At 34.2% G+C, this 18,465-nt stretch overlaps 1 protein-coding gene across 3 annotated transcripts in view; it reads left to right on the top strand.

Moving 5' to 3' along the window:
- Positions 1 to 18,465, top strand: part of LOC132552634 (HEAT repeat-containing protein 5B-like) — a 61,621-nt gene that overhangs the window by 7,966 nt on the left and 35,190 nt on the right. For all 3 annotated transcript variants that reach the window (XM_060216823.1, XM_060216822.1, XM_060216821.1), the window contains exons 2-4: positions 1,832 to 1,986; positions 4,659 to 4,870; positions 7,515 to 7,623. In XM_060216823.1, the coding sequence (XP_060072806.1) occupies positions 1,858 to 1,986; positions 4,659 to 4,870; positions 7,515 to 7,623 (450 nt within the window). In that variant the 5' untranslated portion in view covers positions 1,832 to 1,857. The remainder of the gene's footprint in view (positions 1 to 1,831; positions 1,987 to 4,658; positions 4,871 to 7,514; positions 7,624 to 18,465) is intronic.

The raw sequence follows: 18,465 nt of genomic DNA, 5'->3' as shown, positions 1-18,465 counted from the left end.
ACCAAGCACTGGTCAGTACTTGTATACGGTTAAACAACAGGTTCCAACATCTCTCGAGTTCACCCCATTTCCAGTACCTGCTTAGGAACAATAGATAGCAAGAAAGAAAGCAAATCTATTCAGAATGTATCTAGTTTTTATTCTCTCCATCATTCAAAGGTCTTATTTGGATTCTTTATCAAGCATTATATACAAGGTGACTAATGATGTGATTCATAATGTATTTTATTTCTACTTATGCACATACTTATTTAGTTGTTTAAACCACTCCTTTAGAATTCTTCATCAATAATGTCTGCATGCTCGCCCCTCCAATCTTGCACATTGAAATATAGATAAAGTGGTGGCAGGTTGTTGCTACAAAACAACTCCCAAAAATATTTCAAGCAATTTTTTTTCATGGATATAGATACATGTATATACCAGCATACTTGTACATGTATATTGAGAAGACTTCACTTCCTTTCAGTCCATGTTGTTGTATGACACAGTTCATATCACATCTAATGTATCACTTAGATACACTCGGTGGGGAAAAGATTGTACACAATGTAAAAGGTGTTATATTCCAATTTTCTACAAAGTTTATAGCTTTAAGATGAAGACTATTTAAAAGGAAAATGTCAAGTTGTCATCGCCTGACGCTTCTTGTTTTTGCTAAATGTATGTATTTTTAGCAGTCCAAAATTAATATAAACATGAGGGTCCTATACCAGTTTTCAATTTTTTAACACTTCTTTTTGACTTGAATGGGAACAGTTGTTAAGTAAAACTTTACAGGAGTTTTAAGGCGCTAGTGTCAGAACAACATCTGCTCTACTGGGGCAGTTGTGATCAATACATGTAATTAAAACTTAATTTAAAGTGATGGGCTGCTCTGAAATTTGACGTTATGTTACAAGCAAAACACACTTCCATCCCGTAAATGTCCCAAATGTGTAGCGTGAACAGCACACATTTTGTAATTTACATATTTTACATTACATTAACATATACCTTTATATGGTTCTTTGTAGGTCATTAACAGATGAAAGGGGTGTTAGTTTCAACTCTGATAACTTAAAAAAAATAATAATTTATATTAAATTGTTGATTTGATGATGATAATGGTGGCCCAAAATTACTTAGTCTATATGTAATACATGTTTGTTGTATAGTTTGAACAACGGGCAGTGTGCATGTTTTCTGTTGGTATTTGTAAGCTACTGGTAATTTTGTATAGCTACATGTTTACATGTAGGACATTCCTGTGTGTACATGTACAGGGGGAATGGTGAAGCTTGGCTGTGTTTAATATAGGGAAAGCCAAATTCCTGTCTCTTAAATGTATCACTGTTCTCACGGCTTACAGTTTTTTATAATGTGAGGGAACAGCTGATCATGATGATCTTTCGTATACTGGTACATCTGTGGTGTTTTAAAACAACAGATGTTGTTGTGCTTTATTTAGAAAATATTTATAGATTGTATGACATAAAATATGAAATTATTTGGTTTCTATTCATAATAACATATACGTCTGTATAATACTGGTTTTGTCTTGTACTCAAACTTGTTTTCCAAATACATATTATATTGATAATGAAACAAACAGGAATCATTATTGCCTTTCAGAACATTAGGACTACTTTATAATGTGTTCAGAAAGATCATATTCTGAATCATCACAATCAGACTTTATCAATATGTCATTTCACTGTTTTGCATGAATACAAACTGAAAGTGAAAGTGTTAAACTCGTGGTCTATGATGTCACGATTGACATGGAAATGATTCGGTCATCATTTACTATTAAAACAATGGATTTCCATGGTTTTATTTTCTGTTTCAGATCCAGAGGACAGTAGTGAACATTCAATGATGGAGCTGGCACACAGCCTTCTCCTCAACGAGGAGGCATTAAAGAAAATTCCGGAGAACAAACGACCAGTGTTTGTCTTTGAATGGCTCCGTTTTCTGGATAAAGTTCTTATAGCTGCACAAAAAGTAAGTATTATGGCTGTGTGGAGAGTGTTTCATCAGCCAATTTAAAAAAAAACAAACAAAAACTTCTGACTTTAATTTGTTTTTGGGAGATGAAAGTAAAATGAAATTGACATTTGTTGTAATGAAATGCCAAGTGGTGGGAACAGTTGGTTTAGAAATGGCATTGACATGGTTTGTTACTGAGTATACTTTTTCATGGCAGTATACAATGACAGAAGTTAGCAATCACAAAAATGTATGTCTGCTTTATACTACAATCTTTCTAAACTAGACTCTTGTCTGATTCAGGTCACAATCTGTGCCAACGGAAATATTTGGTCCACAACTTATTTCCTGTCATGTTGTGTTCCCTTCAGAAACATAGATGTTGCTATTTTGAACAAATGAAGACCATTGTATTTGTAAGAGACTTTAAAGGTTCAGTTTTTCTCAATTGAACAGTTTTAAACAGCAATCAGCAAGTACAGATTTTGTACTAGTAAATTATTGCAATTGATGCTTTGTCAGAGCCGTCATTAAAATGATGTAAACTTTTTCTGGGGAAAAAAAAAAACAAAGCAAAATGACAAGTACTGTGACATTTCTTTGAATATTGCTCCTGCAGCCGTCTTTGAAGAATGCTTTGGAATGATTCATAGATAGTAATAAAAAGTCAATAATTCTCTCTGAATGCAGCAGCCAGATAGCTGTTAGGTCTCCTTGGAGACTCTTTATGACAGATCTGTCTTGAAGTATCAGGCAAGCTGTGAGAAAACCAAGCCAGCTATGGTTGGGTATGGTTGGGAAACTGATACTGCATAGTAATACTCTTCTGTTCTAGATTGGCAGAAAATTCACTTGACACTTCATAATCCAGAGGATTTTCCCACCACACCATTAAGCTAATACCTACTTTATAATTGATTCATCTAGTCAACTAGGTAACAAAGTCCATCACCACAGTGATATATATATAGCAGAGATGATTAAGGCTAAGCTGAACCTTAATATATAACATTGACAATCTATAGAGGTCATTGATACTTGTTGTAAATTGACCATTATGTGGATGCTTATAGTATGAATGAGGATTTAGTGTTTGTTAATTAGAGTTAACTGGATAATTTTTACTTTAAGCTTAGTTAAAAGCAATAAATAGCTAACACATTAAAAAAAATGTAAAAATAATATTTCGATGATCATTTTAAACTGATATATACGACTTTTAATTCTTAGATTTACCATTTAGAATGTCAAAAAATCATGTAAAATTAATATTTTTGTTCTGGAGTACACTTCAGAAAAAAAAGAAAAGCTCAGTATTTTCAAGCTAATGGAGCTTGGTTCAAGGTTTCTGTTGAAACCAGGATAAAGTATAGAGTGATTTATGATTTGCAAAGGTCCAATTAGGACTTCCTTCCGTCTACTTGTATGATTGCTGTTGGGTTGATTAGGAAATGTTTCATTACATATATATATAATGTTTATTGATTGCAGCATAAAGTGATGATAATAAAGGTCAAAATGTAATTTCCTGGCAATTATTGACAATTGATTCAATTTCAACACAGAATATGAATCAACTGGTGTGACTCTGACTCTGCTTTCGTTATTTCAGGTTTTTATGGAAAGCACAACTTTGCATAGTTTTAAGTTTATTTTGAGCTTCCAAATCTGGACTTTTTTCTATTCATTCGGTAAATACAGTCCAAGTTGTGAAAAATAACTTTAAAAAATCCTGTGTAAAGTACACCATCACATAATCTGTATACAGAATGAAGAAAAGAGGTAATTCTATCTTAGACTCAATTTATTTTACAATTCAGGACTTTTTAGATTTCACAGTTATGCCATTCTTTAGTACTAGCTGACGTTTAACCATTTTATTGTCATTTTTCATTTCCTGCGATACAATTCATTCTATCAAGACAAAGAAGAAAAACTTACCGTATTTGTTCTATTAAATGTCCCCTCTCTTATCCAATTTTAGTTTCTCCCTTGTATGATTTACTGAATGGTAAAATAAATTTCTAGGCATGTGTATTTGATTTCCAAAATATACAAATTTGAAATACCAAAAAACAAAATAATCCTCAAGACTTTCTCAAAATGAATACAATTTTCATTTACAAAAGTGTATAATGTGAGCTCAAATGCACCAGACTGTCGCATGGGCATCCCTCTCTTTTAGGAATGTCATGCCCCAGGACGTTTATTAGAATTAATACTCTTATGAGGAATTAAGTCAGTAAGGGTCAACACTAGAAATAAGTGTAGATTTGATCTAATGATATTTCAACTCGTATTTATTCAGCAGTGGTTGTTGATGTTATTTGATGGCTGATATTTTATATAGACCAGTCCTACCGCAGTCCAGGAGTGAAGTAAGAATGCACCTGTTATAATGATATAAAGGTAGCAGCAGGGGTACTTCAATAGGTGTAGGTCTATTTGTATCTGTTCAGATCTCCCGTGTATAATCTTTATCAAGATAACTGGGTCATGTGAATAATGGCTGGAGGCTGTTTGTGACGTTAATGCTGTGTGCAGGCATTCCTTGCTGGATGCCCACAGGAAATTACCTCACTGCCAATAATTACTTGTAATGTACACAGCACGGGCCAATTGCTGCCCCACACTTATGTTTTGTGGCGTCCAAATTATAGGTATTTCTTTTTCATTATTTTTTTCAGTCTGACATTAAAGAGAAACAGAAAAAATTAGTGGAACAGTTGACCAATCAGATCAGTGAATCTCCTGGGCCGCCAAGTCGGAAACTACTGGCACGGAACCTTGCTGTACTGTTCAGTGTGGGCGATACCTTCGAACTTTTTAACACCATAAACAAATGTAACGACATCATCAAAAATAAAGATGATTCGCCGAGCTACCTTCCAACACGTCTGTAAGTCTCCAGCAAAACGCATCATACACAAAATTATGTACTTCATAGAACATCCACCGTATGATAAGACTCTGCTCTAGATTTTATAATTGACCTTTTGTTTGTATATCTTTTATCCTGAAAAAACATGTTCAGCCTTTACATACTCCAAGGTGTTTACAGTGTAGAGGTATAAATATTTACAATAAGTTCTGATATGGATGGCTTTTTGATGTAAGCATATTCTAGGTGACCATTATGGATGGCTATAGGCATATACTGGAAATCATCTTAAATTGCTGTTCAATCTGTCCAGAATTTCACAACCATCATACATAAAATCAGGTGAGATGTTGGTGTATGTCTGGGTAGACCAGGCATGTTAACCCAATGTTTCAAACATTCTACCTTCATTTTTCCTTTCTATAAAAGGCACTAGGAAAGATCTAGTCAGACCTGTGCATCTCTGCCTAATTCTAATGGAATATTGGTGTCTAATTATGCGGTCATTGTTACCTGTCTGTCACAAAAATCTTTCTGGAATTAAAAGCTGTGTAAGTCAGTCTCATGGATTATACATTTTTATGTCTGTTTAAGTTCTTTAAAATGACATTTTTAAACAGCACCCTTCTAATTACATCATAAAAGGTCTTGGAGTGTTAATTGAAGCTACTTTTAACTCGGGGAACCAGCATTTGATTTCTATTCCATGAGACTCATTGTAAACACTTAGAGGATCCATTCACAAGTTTTTCATCAGTTGATAACAGGCTCAAACATCTTTTGATTGAGTTGCTAACAGAACAGCCCAGTCTTCCAGTCCATATCTCAGACCCATAACACTACCCTGCTCTCCAGGATTTCTAGTCGATAGTGTATTCGTCAATTATAAAAAAAAAATGCATACCTGAAATATTGCATACGCAAAATGCTGTGAGCATCAGACAGGTGCATGATGGCTAGTCAGTGCAAAATTTTATCTGTACAGGATTAGAAACTCCACAAATATCTTAAGGTTGATTCAGTAAGCTTACTGTACTAAAAATATTATTAGTTTATAATAAATCAGTACTGAAAGACTTTCTTTAAAAATAAAATAACATTGTTAGAAGTGAATGGAGTAAAGAAAAATACAGCTTGTACTTTTAAGATCAGTATTTAATTTGTTTTAGTGGGCAGGTGGTTGTTGGATTTACATGTTTATATTGATTTTATTAGGATATAAAAGTATTTTTGTGCTTGTTACCAGGGGTCTTAAAATTCAAGCAAAGATAAAGCCTGCACTGCCAGACTCACAAACATCTAGCTACATAATGCTACTATAAAATTTAATGACTGGAGGTGATCACCCCAAAAAAAGTTGAAAATTTGGGATGAATTTACAGTTCAATTTCAAAAAAAGATAGAAAAATTTTGAATGTACATGCTGTTTCTCTAAGCAAGCAAAGGCAGCACCACAGATTACAGGTACAAACAACCACAGACATCACAATATGCAGTCTATATGGGCATGATCTCTAACATACTTTCAAAGGTATCAAATTATAACTCAAAGGATGTAAAATTGTTTTTACTTATTTCATTTGATCACTTTGGGACCAATCAGAACACTGAGGCTTGTCTAGATGAATTAATTACCTATATTTACTACTGTTAATGTACAAGTCAGAATGGCCCAGTGCCAGCGTCTGAAAGATTCGACCATGTCAAATTAACTGAAATCTAAACTTAGGTATTCTGGTTTCTTGAATGAGTATTCAAATTTCATCTAAGAAATTCAAGTGTCGCCCCTTTCTGAGAAACTCAACAAACCTGCTAGTGATAGATTTTTTTTGTTTTGGTCCATACTTGTGTCTACCAATTCTATGACAGTAACAAGTCTCCAACATGCTTGTAAGGCATGCATTTTCTGCCTGCATGTCAAGGACACCTAGTGCACATTTAGTTGATGGAGACTCCTTGACTACTTAGCCCTCTAGAACAGATGTGTGTAATTCGACCAAAAGGTCTTAGTGAAAGATGTAGATACAAATTCTGGAAATAGGGCATAACAGAACACGCAAATGTTACGTGTGTAACAGTCTAGATAATAATGGTCAGGAATCACAAAACTTCACGTCCCAAGATTTTAGTAAAGTCTTGTAACATTGCTGCATCAGTATAAATTACAAAAATTCAAGTTCCATGACCAATAATTTAATACCTAGTGACAAAATCTAATGCTTGTTAAAGTGCAAATCATGGGTTGTTTTTGTCAAAATATATGAAATTAGGAGAGAAGTATGGGTAATCTGATACTTCAGAGGAATTCTATGTGAAGGATATATCATTCTTAGCTGAGAAAGTTGTGTAGAAAACAGTCCAGTACCTTTTTAAATTCCTGCTTACTTTCATCAAAGTTTTCATGCTGACTAGATAATTCAAATGAATGAGATGTAATGGAAAGTTAGGGATGATATATTGATACGACTTCAGGCACTGGGCAATGTCTTCAACAGCTACCGAATCATTTATTACCCAGAAGTGGGCTACATTGTATCGCCTGATAGCTTTTTAGCATGTCATTGATTAGGAATCCAAATAATGGCTCTTTGGTAAATGTTGTTTTGTCTGTGAAAAAAGGTTTTGTAAAGATGATAATTTTTCACAATTTTGTTATCCACAGTGCTGCCATTGCATGTTTAGGAGCCATGTATGAGAAGTTGGGACGGATGACGGGCAGATCTTATGAAGAAACCGTACAGATACTGATCAAGTCCCTCAAGAATGCTGAGGTAGGCCAATCATTTTTACGGCCAATATATATACATGTAGTGCTTGTGTGCATGGAGAGAATGAGAATGATAATTCTCAGGATTTAAGACGCACATTAAATATCATCTTCACTAGGAACAAATATGTATCTGATATTTTGTTACCAGACACCTGCATATATGGCAATTATCAGTTTTTTGGCCTGGTGCTTTGTCTGTCTTGTGTGAATAACCGTAAGGTGTAATGTCAAATGGAGTTCAATAGATGGCATGGATCCACCTTCCAAGTCATAGCAGCTGAAAAATAGTCAAAATCTTTATACATGTGCTGAATAAACATGATATTTGATCAGTAGCATGTTAAGATTGCAGGGCTGTGTATTTCTGTTTCAAATGAACAACCTTTAACATATGTTCAAGGTTACTTGGGTCAGATGTGCTAATGCTTTGAACAACTACTTCTGAATAAAGAAGAGGGTAGTGGTTATTTTTGTTGTGCCGAGTTTGTCATTCCTTGACTAGCCCGGATCATTTCGAGATTCGAGTCCCTTTGTATTTGTTGGCTAACTCATAGAACAACATATGGAAGGCTCATTGCATGCTGTCAAGAGCATTGAGGTTAAAGTGTCTTGTCCAAGGACAACAACCATATCAGCACAAATCGGTCTGTTTCTCAACTTCCTGATAAAACACCAGCAGCCACGGTTAGGGAACACTGAACCACGTAACTTGGATCTTCATCTGTGGTTATGTTGGCCAAAGTTCTAACTGACTGAGCTGTCTCGGACAGGAAGGAGTCACGATATAAAATACCGGAATGAAGGGTTTGGACTTAACAGGGTAGTTGTATGAATCCTTAGGTCTCTGTTTATTTCATCTAAAAATAACCAAGCTAAATTTTGAAGAAGAGTTTTTTTTTTGTCAAATTATTGTCACAAATGAGTTTTTAATTAATTCAGTGTTTGATCGCATTCCAATTTTCGCATTACTCTAAAGCTTTGTTAAGTTGTCAGCTGTCAGAAATGAAATGAGCTCATTTCTTCTGTATGCAAAAGATAAATGAGTTGTAGAGGTAATTATTTCCTCAGGTTTCTAGAGGTTACAGTGATGTTTGTGAAAGTATTCTCGAGTCCTTACATGGGCACCATTATTTATAGCAGTGTTTTCGCTTGGAATTGAACTTTGGATCTCTTGATACCTCAGGTTGTATTCAACAGATGAAACTAACGAGCAGTGTATTGCAGCTAGTTATTTAGGAAGGTTGTATAATCAAATTGTAAACAAAAAAGTTAAATGCAGCTTCCTGAACACTACATTCTCTTAGTTTTAAAGTGTTAACATTTTTAAAGTCATTTTTAAGCTAGGTAACGCAGAGGAAAGTAAATTACTTTGGCAAAAGTAAACATGCCTTTATAATGAAATATAAAAAAAACTGTTGGAAAGAAAACCAGGAACAAAATTGTACACCGGTGACTTGTATAAACTAAGGCCTGTGTAGCTGTTACAACAACTAAAACCTTAAAGCCGTGGTTACAATGAAATTGTGAATGTAGGCTAGGCTTTACCAAGTAATCACTGATACCAGGTAGACACTTCAGAGAGCAGTCATTATGGTAGAACTCTTGTCTGTGATTATCTCCGGTTAGGTACACAAAATCAGGGCTGTTGGAGTGTCTAATTGTTTAAGCACAAGACAAAGTGACATGCCTGCGTGTTGAGCCAGGGTACTCTGTACTGGTGGAGGGGTGTTTGCTGGGAAAGTTATGCAAGATATGACATAGGGTTTTTGAACACAGGCCAAGTTCGTCTGGTAGGTTTATAAGTAAGAGGTGTCTGGTGAAATACAACTTCCAGATTTCCCCCTTGGTATGTCCTAATGCCAGGAATAGACAGGATCAGTATAGATAGCTTTCAGGCTAACTGTCACTCAGGTTTGAATGTGATTTTTATGAAACTTCAGTGAAAATGAGACACACTTCTTAGAGTATTTTCCATTTAACAGAATATAATTAAGAAAATTAAAAGCATCAGACATTTGTGTACTGTCCAGCTTTCTGAATTTGCTATGGGGAACCATATTGTAAAATTCTATATACACTATGAAGTTTATTTAGAGCATTGTTTTATACATCCTAAGAAATGCTGTTATCTGTAAGATGTGAAGAGCTGACCATATTAGATGGAGCTCCTAAAAAATCTGGATCTATATACTTGGTAAGAAAGTTGTTCATTAGACCAGATTTCAGAGTTACTGAGGAAGAAGGCCATTTGTTGTAAAATATTAAATTCTTGTCTGCAAATGTTGATTTTAGTGGTTAGAATGAAGTATCTGTAAGCATGTCTTATTTCCAGTCTAGCTGCAGTAAATTATTAGTTTCTGTGGTACGGTTACTGACACCCTGTGTTATATAAAAACAGGGAGGCTACAGAGTAGTGGAATAAGTCTCCATCAGATATAAGTTCTGAGACCTTTTGTCCCCAGAGAAGTTGATATAGTTATATTACTGACTGATTGTTGATGACAAAATATTGGTCAGGTCATAAACCCATCAGTCTTAGGATTGGATATCCTCAATATTGTAATTGTCATTATAATGATGATCTATATGTTCCAATTTCCCCGGTTCTTCAGGGGATAGCTTTGTTGATGGATATGAAAGGGAATACAGTCAGCGAGTAGGTCTCAAGTCTAGTTCTCTTTTCCTGATAAAATGGTGTCTTGTTTAAGGACTGAGTTTCACCAGCTCTAAGGAAATATGATGATAACCGGAAAATTGAATCCAATTACACATAACAATGCTGGCTATCCTGTTAAAAGTGTGGGTAACGGTGCAGGTATTGGAATTTTTCCTCCTTCTGTAGCATTTGGTTACTAATTAATTTGCCATGCATTTGTCTTACCAACCTAGTAAGATAGAAGAATGGATGGACCAGTTGGTGCTTACATAGTTGTGTTCTTTTTACATTTATTGTTATCAACGGCATGCAACGGGACTTCCCTATGATTTTACATGGGGTAAACCACTTTTCCTTAATTATTATCAATGGCATGTGGTGGAACTCCCCTATGATATTCCATGAGGTAACAACCAGTCACTACTTTGAGATCCTGGGCCAAAATTACCCTGGCTGTTCATGGGGTGATGAACAATTAGTGTTCCATAGGTCATGGACAGCATTCTATTGACATTTTCTAATTTTATAGATGTAGACACACTATTAGTAATTATAGTCGAGCTAGAATATTTATGATATTTTGATTGGCTGAAAAAAAGACAGGAATTGGACTTGCAGATGATATAATTATCACTATTCTCGCTACTCAAATTATTCCTCAAATTATGGCACAGCATGCATGTAATCTAACAAATTCAACTCACTGAATTTGTTATTACATGTAGGTTTTATACATTTGTTTTACGTTAAAATCTTTTCCTCCAATACTAGACTTGTGTTAGTTCCTGTCCTAATTGATCAAATTATAAACCAATAAATTCCCTCCTCCCTTACCTGATATCAGATATAACTCCCTGCTCAGGGCTTATACCTTCTGTATGGCAATTTTATGGTTTTGTAATTGTCTTAAGACAGCTATACAGTTCTAGGGAAGACATTAACAGTCTGCAGATCATAGTGCGATCTTTGAATGTGAACCTGGACACAAGACAACCTTGCTTTCCTGATGTATTGGTCTAATCTGGTCTCTGAGGACTTATTTTGGGTACTGTATGTATAAAGCTCCTGCTAATATTGATTGAAAATTTGACCTTTGGTATTTAACCGGCTGTGCTTTAAACGGTTGAGACCAAATGCGAAAAAGACGCAACTGTATGGAGTAGGACCAATCCAGTTCTATTAGTATAATAAAGTGAACATGGTATCCTGAACATTTCCAAAATTATCGAAGCTTTAAAGATGATTTATCGTAGAACAAACATACTTTGCAATCTCAGATAAAAACAGAAATGAACTAAATTCTAAAACAAATTCTCTCGACAATTTTACAGTGTGTATTTTGTTATGAGGCTTGATGCAACAGTGTCCAAGAATGTGACCAACTGGACAAGTTTTGATAAGCAGTTTTTAAGTTTTGACCTGTCCATTCAGTCAATATATTAATCCACGTGACTTATGTCTTAAACATATCTCTTACACTTCTTTGCCATCCACTTGATGGCAGAGTCACACACCTGAAGCAAGTTTGACACCCAACTATGATATATACAGAGTTATAGCCCTTTGCTCACCTTGCATTTCATTTCCTCAGATAGGTCTCTGATACTACCTCTCCTATGATAACTTAATTCTTTCTGTGAGTATTTTGTAGGATGACGGATGAGTATTGCACATATACAATCGAAAGCGATGTCCCTCTGTGTGCAGGTTAATTCTTTGTCTGTATTTAACAGTATAAGAGTTTGTCTAGAAGTGAAGGACAGTATGTGGATTGCACACAATTCTCAATGTCATTTATATGGGTCTGTAGCTTTGTTATGTGTAAATCTTTTCCATTAGTTTACTCTTATGTAATATAAGTATTTCCTAATGCTTCTGATTATCAAGCAAGCTATCACAGGTTTGTGAAGCATTACTGATGTGGTGTCTCCCGTTCAGCTGGGTTCTTAATAAATGTTTCAGTACCACAGCTAAAGAGTGCTAAAATTCTCATAAATTTTATGTTAACATATTACATTATTGTTTCTGTGATGTTGTAATTTTCTGCAGCTTGAATTGATTCATTAGTGATTTCACTTGCAAACATTCTAATGTAAAAACCCATAAAACATTAGCTGATCTCTTCAAGCTGTGAAATGATGAAATTATTATAATCACTCTATGGTTATATGGAAGTTGATTATCGCAGACAGATTTCCTAACAGTAATACTGTTTACATTTGATTCTATGTCTTTGACATACTTGTGTGTAAAGTCTCCTTTGAACATGTTGAAATATCTTGGGGTAAATGATTGTTGAGCCATATGATAGTTGTTGAAAGTTCTTTGATATTTCCTTGGATCTGTACCACTGGGCAGGGAATATAGACAGGACCCCCACAGTTTATATCTCATCAGGAGTCCCACAGGTGGTACTGAGTATCAGTAGCAATGCACACTTCCATATGCTGTCTTATGTATTGGCCACCAACCTTTTTGGTGATGCCAATAATGTATGAAAGCACTTGGATTTGAACCAGGATCAGAATTTATAGATATGATCAGAGTCTTTGATCATCACTTGGTCTTCGGCTTGTACCACATTTATTGACAGTGCAGTGAGACAAAAATGTTTTGCTATAAAATCTATGGAAACCTGTTTGCATGCAGGCTTTTCTGTGATGGATATATTGTTGTATGAAAAACCGATTTATCCTAGCTGGTATGCATATATCCTAAGTTAGGGAACGGGGTGTTTATTATATATGCACATGTTCAGACCATGACTCCACAAATTTTTGTGGTCGGGTTGAAATGGGTTTCCTCTGATTATTGTCAGCAGGGTATAGTGAGCATTGACTGTACATTAATTCTAAATACGTTTCTGATGAAATTGATGATAAAGATGTTAGTTTTATAGAAATTTACAGAAAAACTGATACATCTTTATGGTTTTTTGAGAGATTATGCTGAAGATGTATCAACTTCCATGTCAAAAAGTTTTTACAAGTCAAGGAAATTTGTATTTTATATTCCATGTTTAATTCGTTAATGATAAACACAGAATTTATTATTGATAAACATCAAGAATATTTATGTTAAAAGAATGTAAAATGTAAAGGGATAATCAGCCGTAATCATGTTTATATAGGGACTGGTTTTACAGGAGAGTGAGTGAGAGGGGAAGTGCTAATTATATACATTCTCGAGGCCATATAAATCGGAATGAGATAAATCAGATGTACCAAGCACACTTATCTTCTGTCCCTCCCTCACTCAATCTAATCTAACCTTCTATTTCAGTTTTAAACTTCTGTGAGGGAGCTAATCACCTTACTTTGATTTTCTGCCAGAATTATAAAACCTTAGTATTACTGCTGAATAACAGTGGAACAGCTACCAGGTATAGCTTTGTGACCAGACATTTTGTACCAGAGTTATTAGAATCCACGATACTATCTCTATAAAGTGCCTGGTGATTTCAATTACAGTCAAACTTGTCATCTTTAATTAGCATCTCTCACAGAATAACTGACTTACACTTTTCAATTATAAAACGATGGGACAAAAATCTTCAAAGAAATTTCTTTTGTAAGATCCAACTTGTCTTTATCAGTTTTGGACCAGTGTTTGGAAACTCACAAACTTCACAAAGAATCTTGAATCAAAAGATTTCATTGGATAGTAGACAGGCTATTTACTGTGTTCGGAGATTAAAAGAAAATATGAGAGAAAATGTATGTCAGACACTGAACTGTTATAGACAAAGAAAAGATGGAATTTTAAATGAGGGTGGTATTTATTCTAAGACTTCTTGGCAATGAAACACACTTTTATCTCATGCTGTTATCCATGCTTGGGAAAGATTTTTTTTTCTAGACTTTCCAAAGTACACCACACCTGGATGTGACCCTGAACTTACTAGGTTTCTTTCCCTTTGGTTGCCTGTACATTCACACCTGGTGACTTAACACTAAGACAGTTGATCTTGAAGATTTTAAGCATACCAGTTTGTTTAGTTTATTTTTTCAAACCTGATGAAATTAAATGTATTGTTCTTTTTTTTTAAAGAGAATTTGAGAGAATCTTACTTCTTGAAATTTAATATTGATTATTAAAGTTTTTTTCTCTCAATTTTACTGATTGATGACGCCAACAAATTTTGCTAAGAATAAAGCATTTCCTAACATTTCCCAGTGTACATTTATTTGATTCTGATTGTATCAGTCGTGTAAAATATACTTCACAGTCATTTAATTTGTACACTGTCTGAATTTATTTGACATACAACATAGTTTATTAGCTCGCCGTCATCAGCCTTATAATTATGAAATCATTTGCTAGCTCTGCAATGATTTTCAGAAAAAGCTTGACATTTTTTACTGTCTCTGTTGATAACATCACTTCATGAATTGAACATACCACTTCATTAGAAACCAGAGAAGTGTTGTCTGTTCTCATTAGTTTTGTTTTTGTTTATAACTGGAAAACAACCAGATAATGTGCTGTATAAATGAATCATAAAGGATGGATATTTATACTAAATCTATTTATGCAGTACATAAGTGATGGGCTAGGTTTCTTGGCTCTCTTGTCAAGTCTGGTTAGAGCTAGAACATCTACTTCTTCATTGAAAAAGTTCTTCATTTGCATTTTTTTTTTTAATTTTCAAATTGAATTACACAGAAATATGTAATATCTAGGAATTGGAGGAAAAGTAAATTATTTTCTGTATTTCTTTGATGATATTGCTATGAAGTATGATGGTTTTCTGAAACTTTATGAAGCTGTTTCCTGCTGGAGAATCAAGCCAGACAAAGAGGTGTTAGTACAGAGTGTATGGGGAGTGGTTCATGTGTCAGTGTAAACTACAAACATAACAACATTACAGATGGTGAGGAGACTGATTCCACTGAGGGATTTACACAGGTTAGCCAGATCTCACCAACTCTTGTTCTCTGTAGTGTACAATACAATACTCAGAGTATTACTAGGTGTGCTTCACGTCACTATATCTAGTTAGCTTTGTATCAGCAGCTGGTACCTAGAATAAATCTCAAGTGTGAGGATTATCAAGGGAGGGGGTGGGGGTGGGGGCTGACTTTACGTGGTTGTTACTGAATTTAGAGATTGCAATGGTAGACTATCCTTTACTCTGTTACTCAATCCACTAGTTTCATCAGAAAGTTAGAAGACTTTTGTCTTTTTTGTTACCAAAGTATAGAAACTTGATAATGCAGAAAATAGTGTCCATATATATATGAAATGTACTCTTAGTTCTAAATACAGAAACAAGTTACACCTATCAATTAAGCACTAAATTTCTTGATTAAGGGAGAGCTACTAAATACTATTTGGGTCAAGTTTGGAAATTATCCTTCTTCTTGTTGTGGAGGTGTTTTCTGTAGTTGTGAAATGGTCTGTCTAAAAAGTCTACCCAACTGAACCCTGATCTGGACTGAGATGATGCATCCCTAACCACAGGCTGATTACGTAGATAACATTTGCCCTCTACATACCTCTCCACTCACTGGCCTGCCAAAAAATTAACAGCTCTATCTATTTTGTACAGTAACCAACATTTTTATGTACAGACTTTTTATCTTTGACCATTTACAATTATAAGATATTTTTGAGGAGAAAATGCTACCTGGTATTAACTATATAGCTAGCACCACTTTGGTCTTAACTGTTCTGTATGAGCTAGCTTTTACACGTGAAGTATATATAATGGAATTTCATTGATTCAAGTCTCAATAATGCTAACATTGATTAGCACAGCGTAATTGTTTCAATGGAGACTCCATTAGTGTTGATATATACAATCAATAGTACTGTGATAATAATGACTGATAATACAAATTTTGAATCTAGAGTAATTGAAATTCTGACTCTAGAAACATGGGTTACTGGTCTGAATTGTGATGTTAATGTCTGATAATACAAATTTTGAATCTAGAGTAATTGAAATTCTGACTCTAGAAACTTGGGTTACTGGTCAGAATTGTGATGTTTATGACTGATAATACAAATTTTGAATCTAGAGTAATTGAAATTCTGACTCTAGAAACATGGGTTACTGGTCAGAATTGTGATGTTTATGACTGAAAATACAAATTTTGAATCTAGAGTAATTGAAATTCTGATTCTAGAAACTTGTGTTACTGGTCTGAATTGTGATGATAATGACTGATAATACAAATTTTGAATTTAGAGTAATTGAAATTCTGACTCTAGAAACTTGGGTTACTGGTCAGAATTGTGATGTTTATGACTGATAGTACAAATTTTGAATCTAGAGTAATTGAAATTCTGACTCTAGAAACTTGGGTTACTGGTCAGAATTGTGATGTTAATGACTGATAATACAAATTTTGAATCTAGAGTAATTGAAATTTCTGACTCTAGGAACATGGGTTACTGGTCAGAATTGTGATGTTAATGACTGATAGTACAAATTTTGAATCTAGAGTAATTGAAATTCTGATTCTAGAAACTTGGGTTACTGGTCAGAATTGTGATGATAATGACTGATAATACAAATTTTGAATCTAGAGTAATTGAAATGAAATTCTGACTCTAGGAACATGGGTTACTGGTCAGAATTGTGATGTTAATGACTGATAGTACAAATTTTGAATCTAGAGTAATTGAAATTCTGATTCTAGAAACTTGGGTTACTGGTCAGAATTGTGATGTTTATGACTGATAATACAAATTTTGAATCTAGAGTAATTGAAATTCTGACTCTAGAAACATGGGTTACTGGTCAGAATTGTGATGTTTATGACTGAAAATACAAATTTTGAATCTAGAGTAATTGAAATTCTGATTCTAGAAACTTGGGTTACTGGTCTGAATTGTGATGATAATGACTGATAATACAAATTTTGAATCTAGAGTAATTGAAATTCTGACTCTAGAAACTTGGGTTACTGGTCTGAATTGTGATGATAATGACTGATAATACAAATTTTGAATCTAGAGTAATTGAAATTCTGACTCTAGAAACTTGGGTTACTGGTCAGAATTGTGATGTTTATGACTGATAATACAAATTTTGAATCTAGAGTAATTGAAATTCTGACTCTAGAAACTTGGGTTACTGGTCAGAATTGTGATGTTAATGACTGATAATACAAATTTTGAATCTAGAGTAATTGAAATGAAATTCTGACTCTAGGAACATGGGTTACTGGTCAGAATTGTGATGTTAATGACTGATAGTACAAATTTTGAATCTAGAGTAATTGAAATTCTGATTCTAGAAACTTGGGTTACTGGTCAGAATTGTGATGATAATGACTGATAATACAAATTTTGAATCTAGAGTAATTGAAATTCTGATTCTAGAAACTTGGGTTACTGGTCAGAATTGTGATGTTAATGACTGATAGTACAAATTTTGAATCTAGAGTAATTGAAATTCTGACTCTAGAAACTTGGGTTACTGGTCTGAATTGTGATGATAATGACTGATAATACAAATTTTGAATCTAGAGTAATTGAAATTCTGATTCTAGAAACTTGGGTTACTGGTCAGAATTGTGATGATAATGACTGATAATACAAATTTTGAATCTAGAGTAATTGAAATTCTGATTCTAGAAACTTGGGTTACTGGTCAGAATTGTGATGATAATGACTAATAGAGAAAACCCTACTTAATCTGAAGTGATGGAAATAAACATATCTTGCACAAATAAGCCCTCCCCACTGTTGTGTATCTTTCAGTAATTTTCAGTAGTATACATTGCGCACAATGATGCTATTTTGTGTTAAAGCATTGTAATGCAATTTTAAATTTTAACTCCAGACTACGTGCCATATTTTTTTCATGAGACAAGTGGATCATTGACCTCTATTGCAATAAAGACTGACAATTACTTGGCCAACTTACCTTGAACACAGTGGAACTTGTTATTTCTAAAATCTGTTTTAATGGACATTGTGTGACACTTGTTTGAATTATGCTCTTCAGATCTTCTTCATTTAAGTCTCAAATCTGACTTACCTTTCTTGAGATGCAAAAAGTCACATGGCCCAAGAAATTATTTGTAAATGCTGTGACTAATAATCTATTTTATCTTTCATTTCAGTAAATGTTTTGCTTTCAAATGAAACAAAATTCTTAAAATTGAATATGTTTTGATCTTACTTGGTAAATACTTGACAGTATAGGTCTGTTCTTATACACAAAAGTACTAC

The sequence above is a fragment of the Ylistrum balloti genome, unplaced genomic scaffold (assembly GCF_031769215.1).
Source record: "Ylistrum balloti isolate Yb309-2 unplaced genomic scaffold, AGI_CSIRO_Ybal_v1 Utg370264, whole genome shotgun sequence".
Lineage (NCBI taxonomy): Eukaryota > Metazoa > Mollusca > Bivalvia > Pectinida > Pectinidae > Ylistrum > Ylistrum balloti.
The sequence above is the reverse complement of the archived record's forward strand: the minus strand, read 5'-3'. Positions and strand labels throughout refer to the sequence as shown.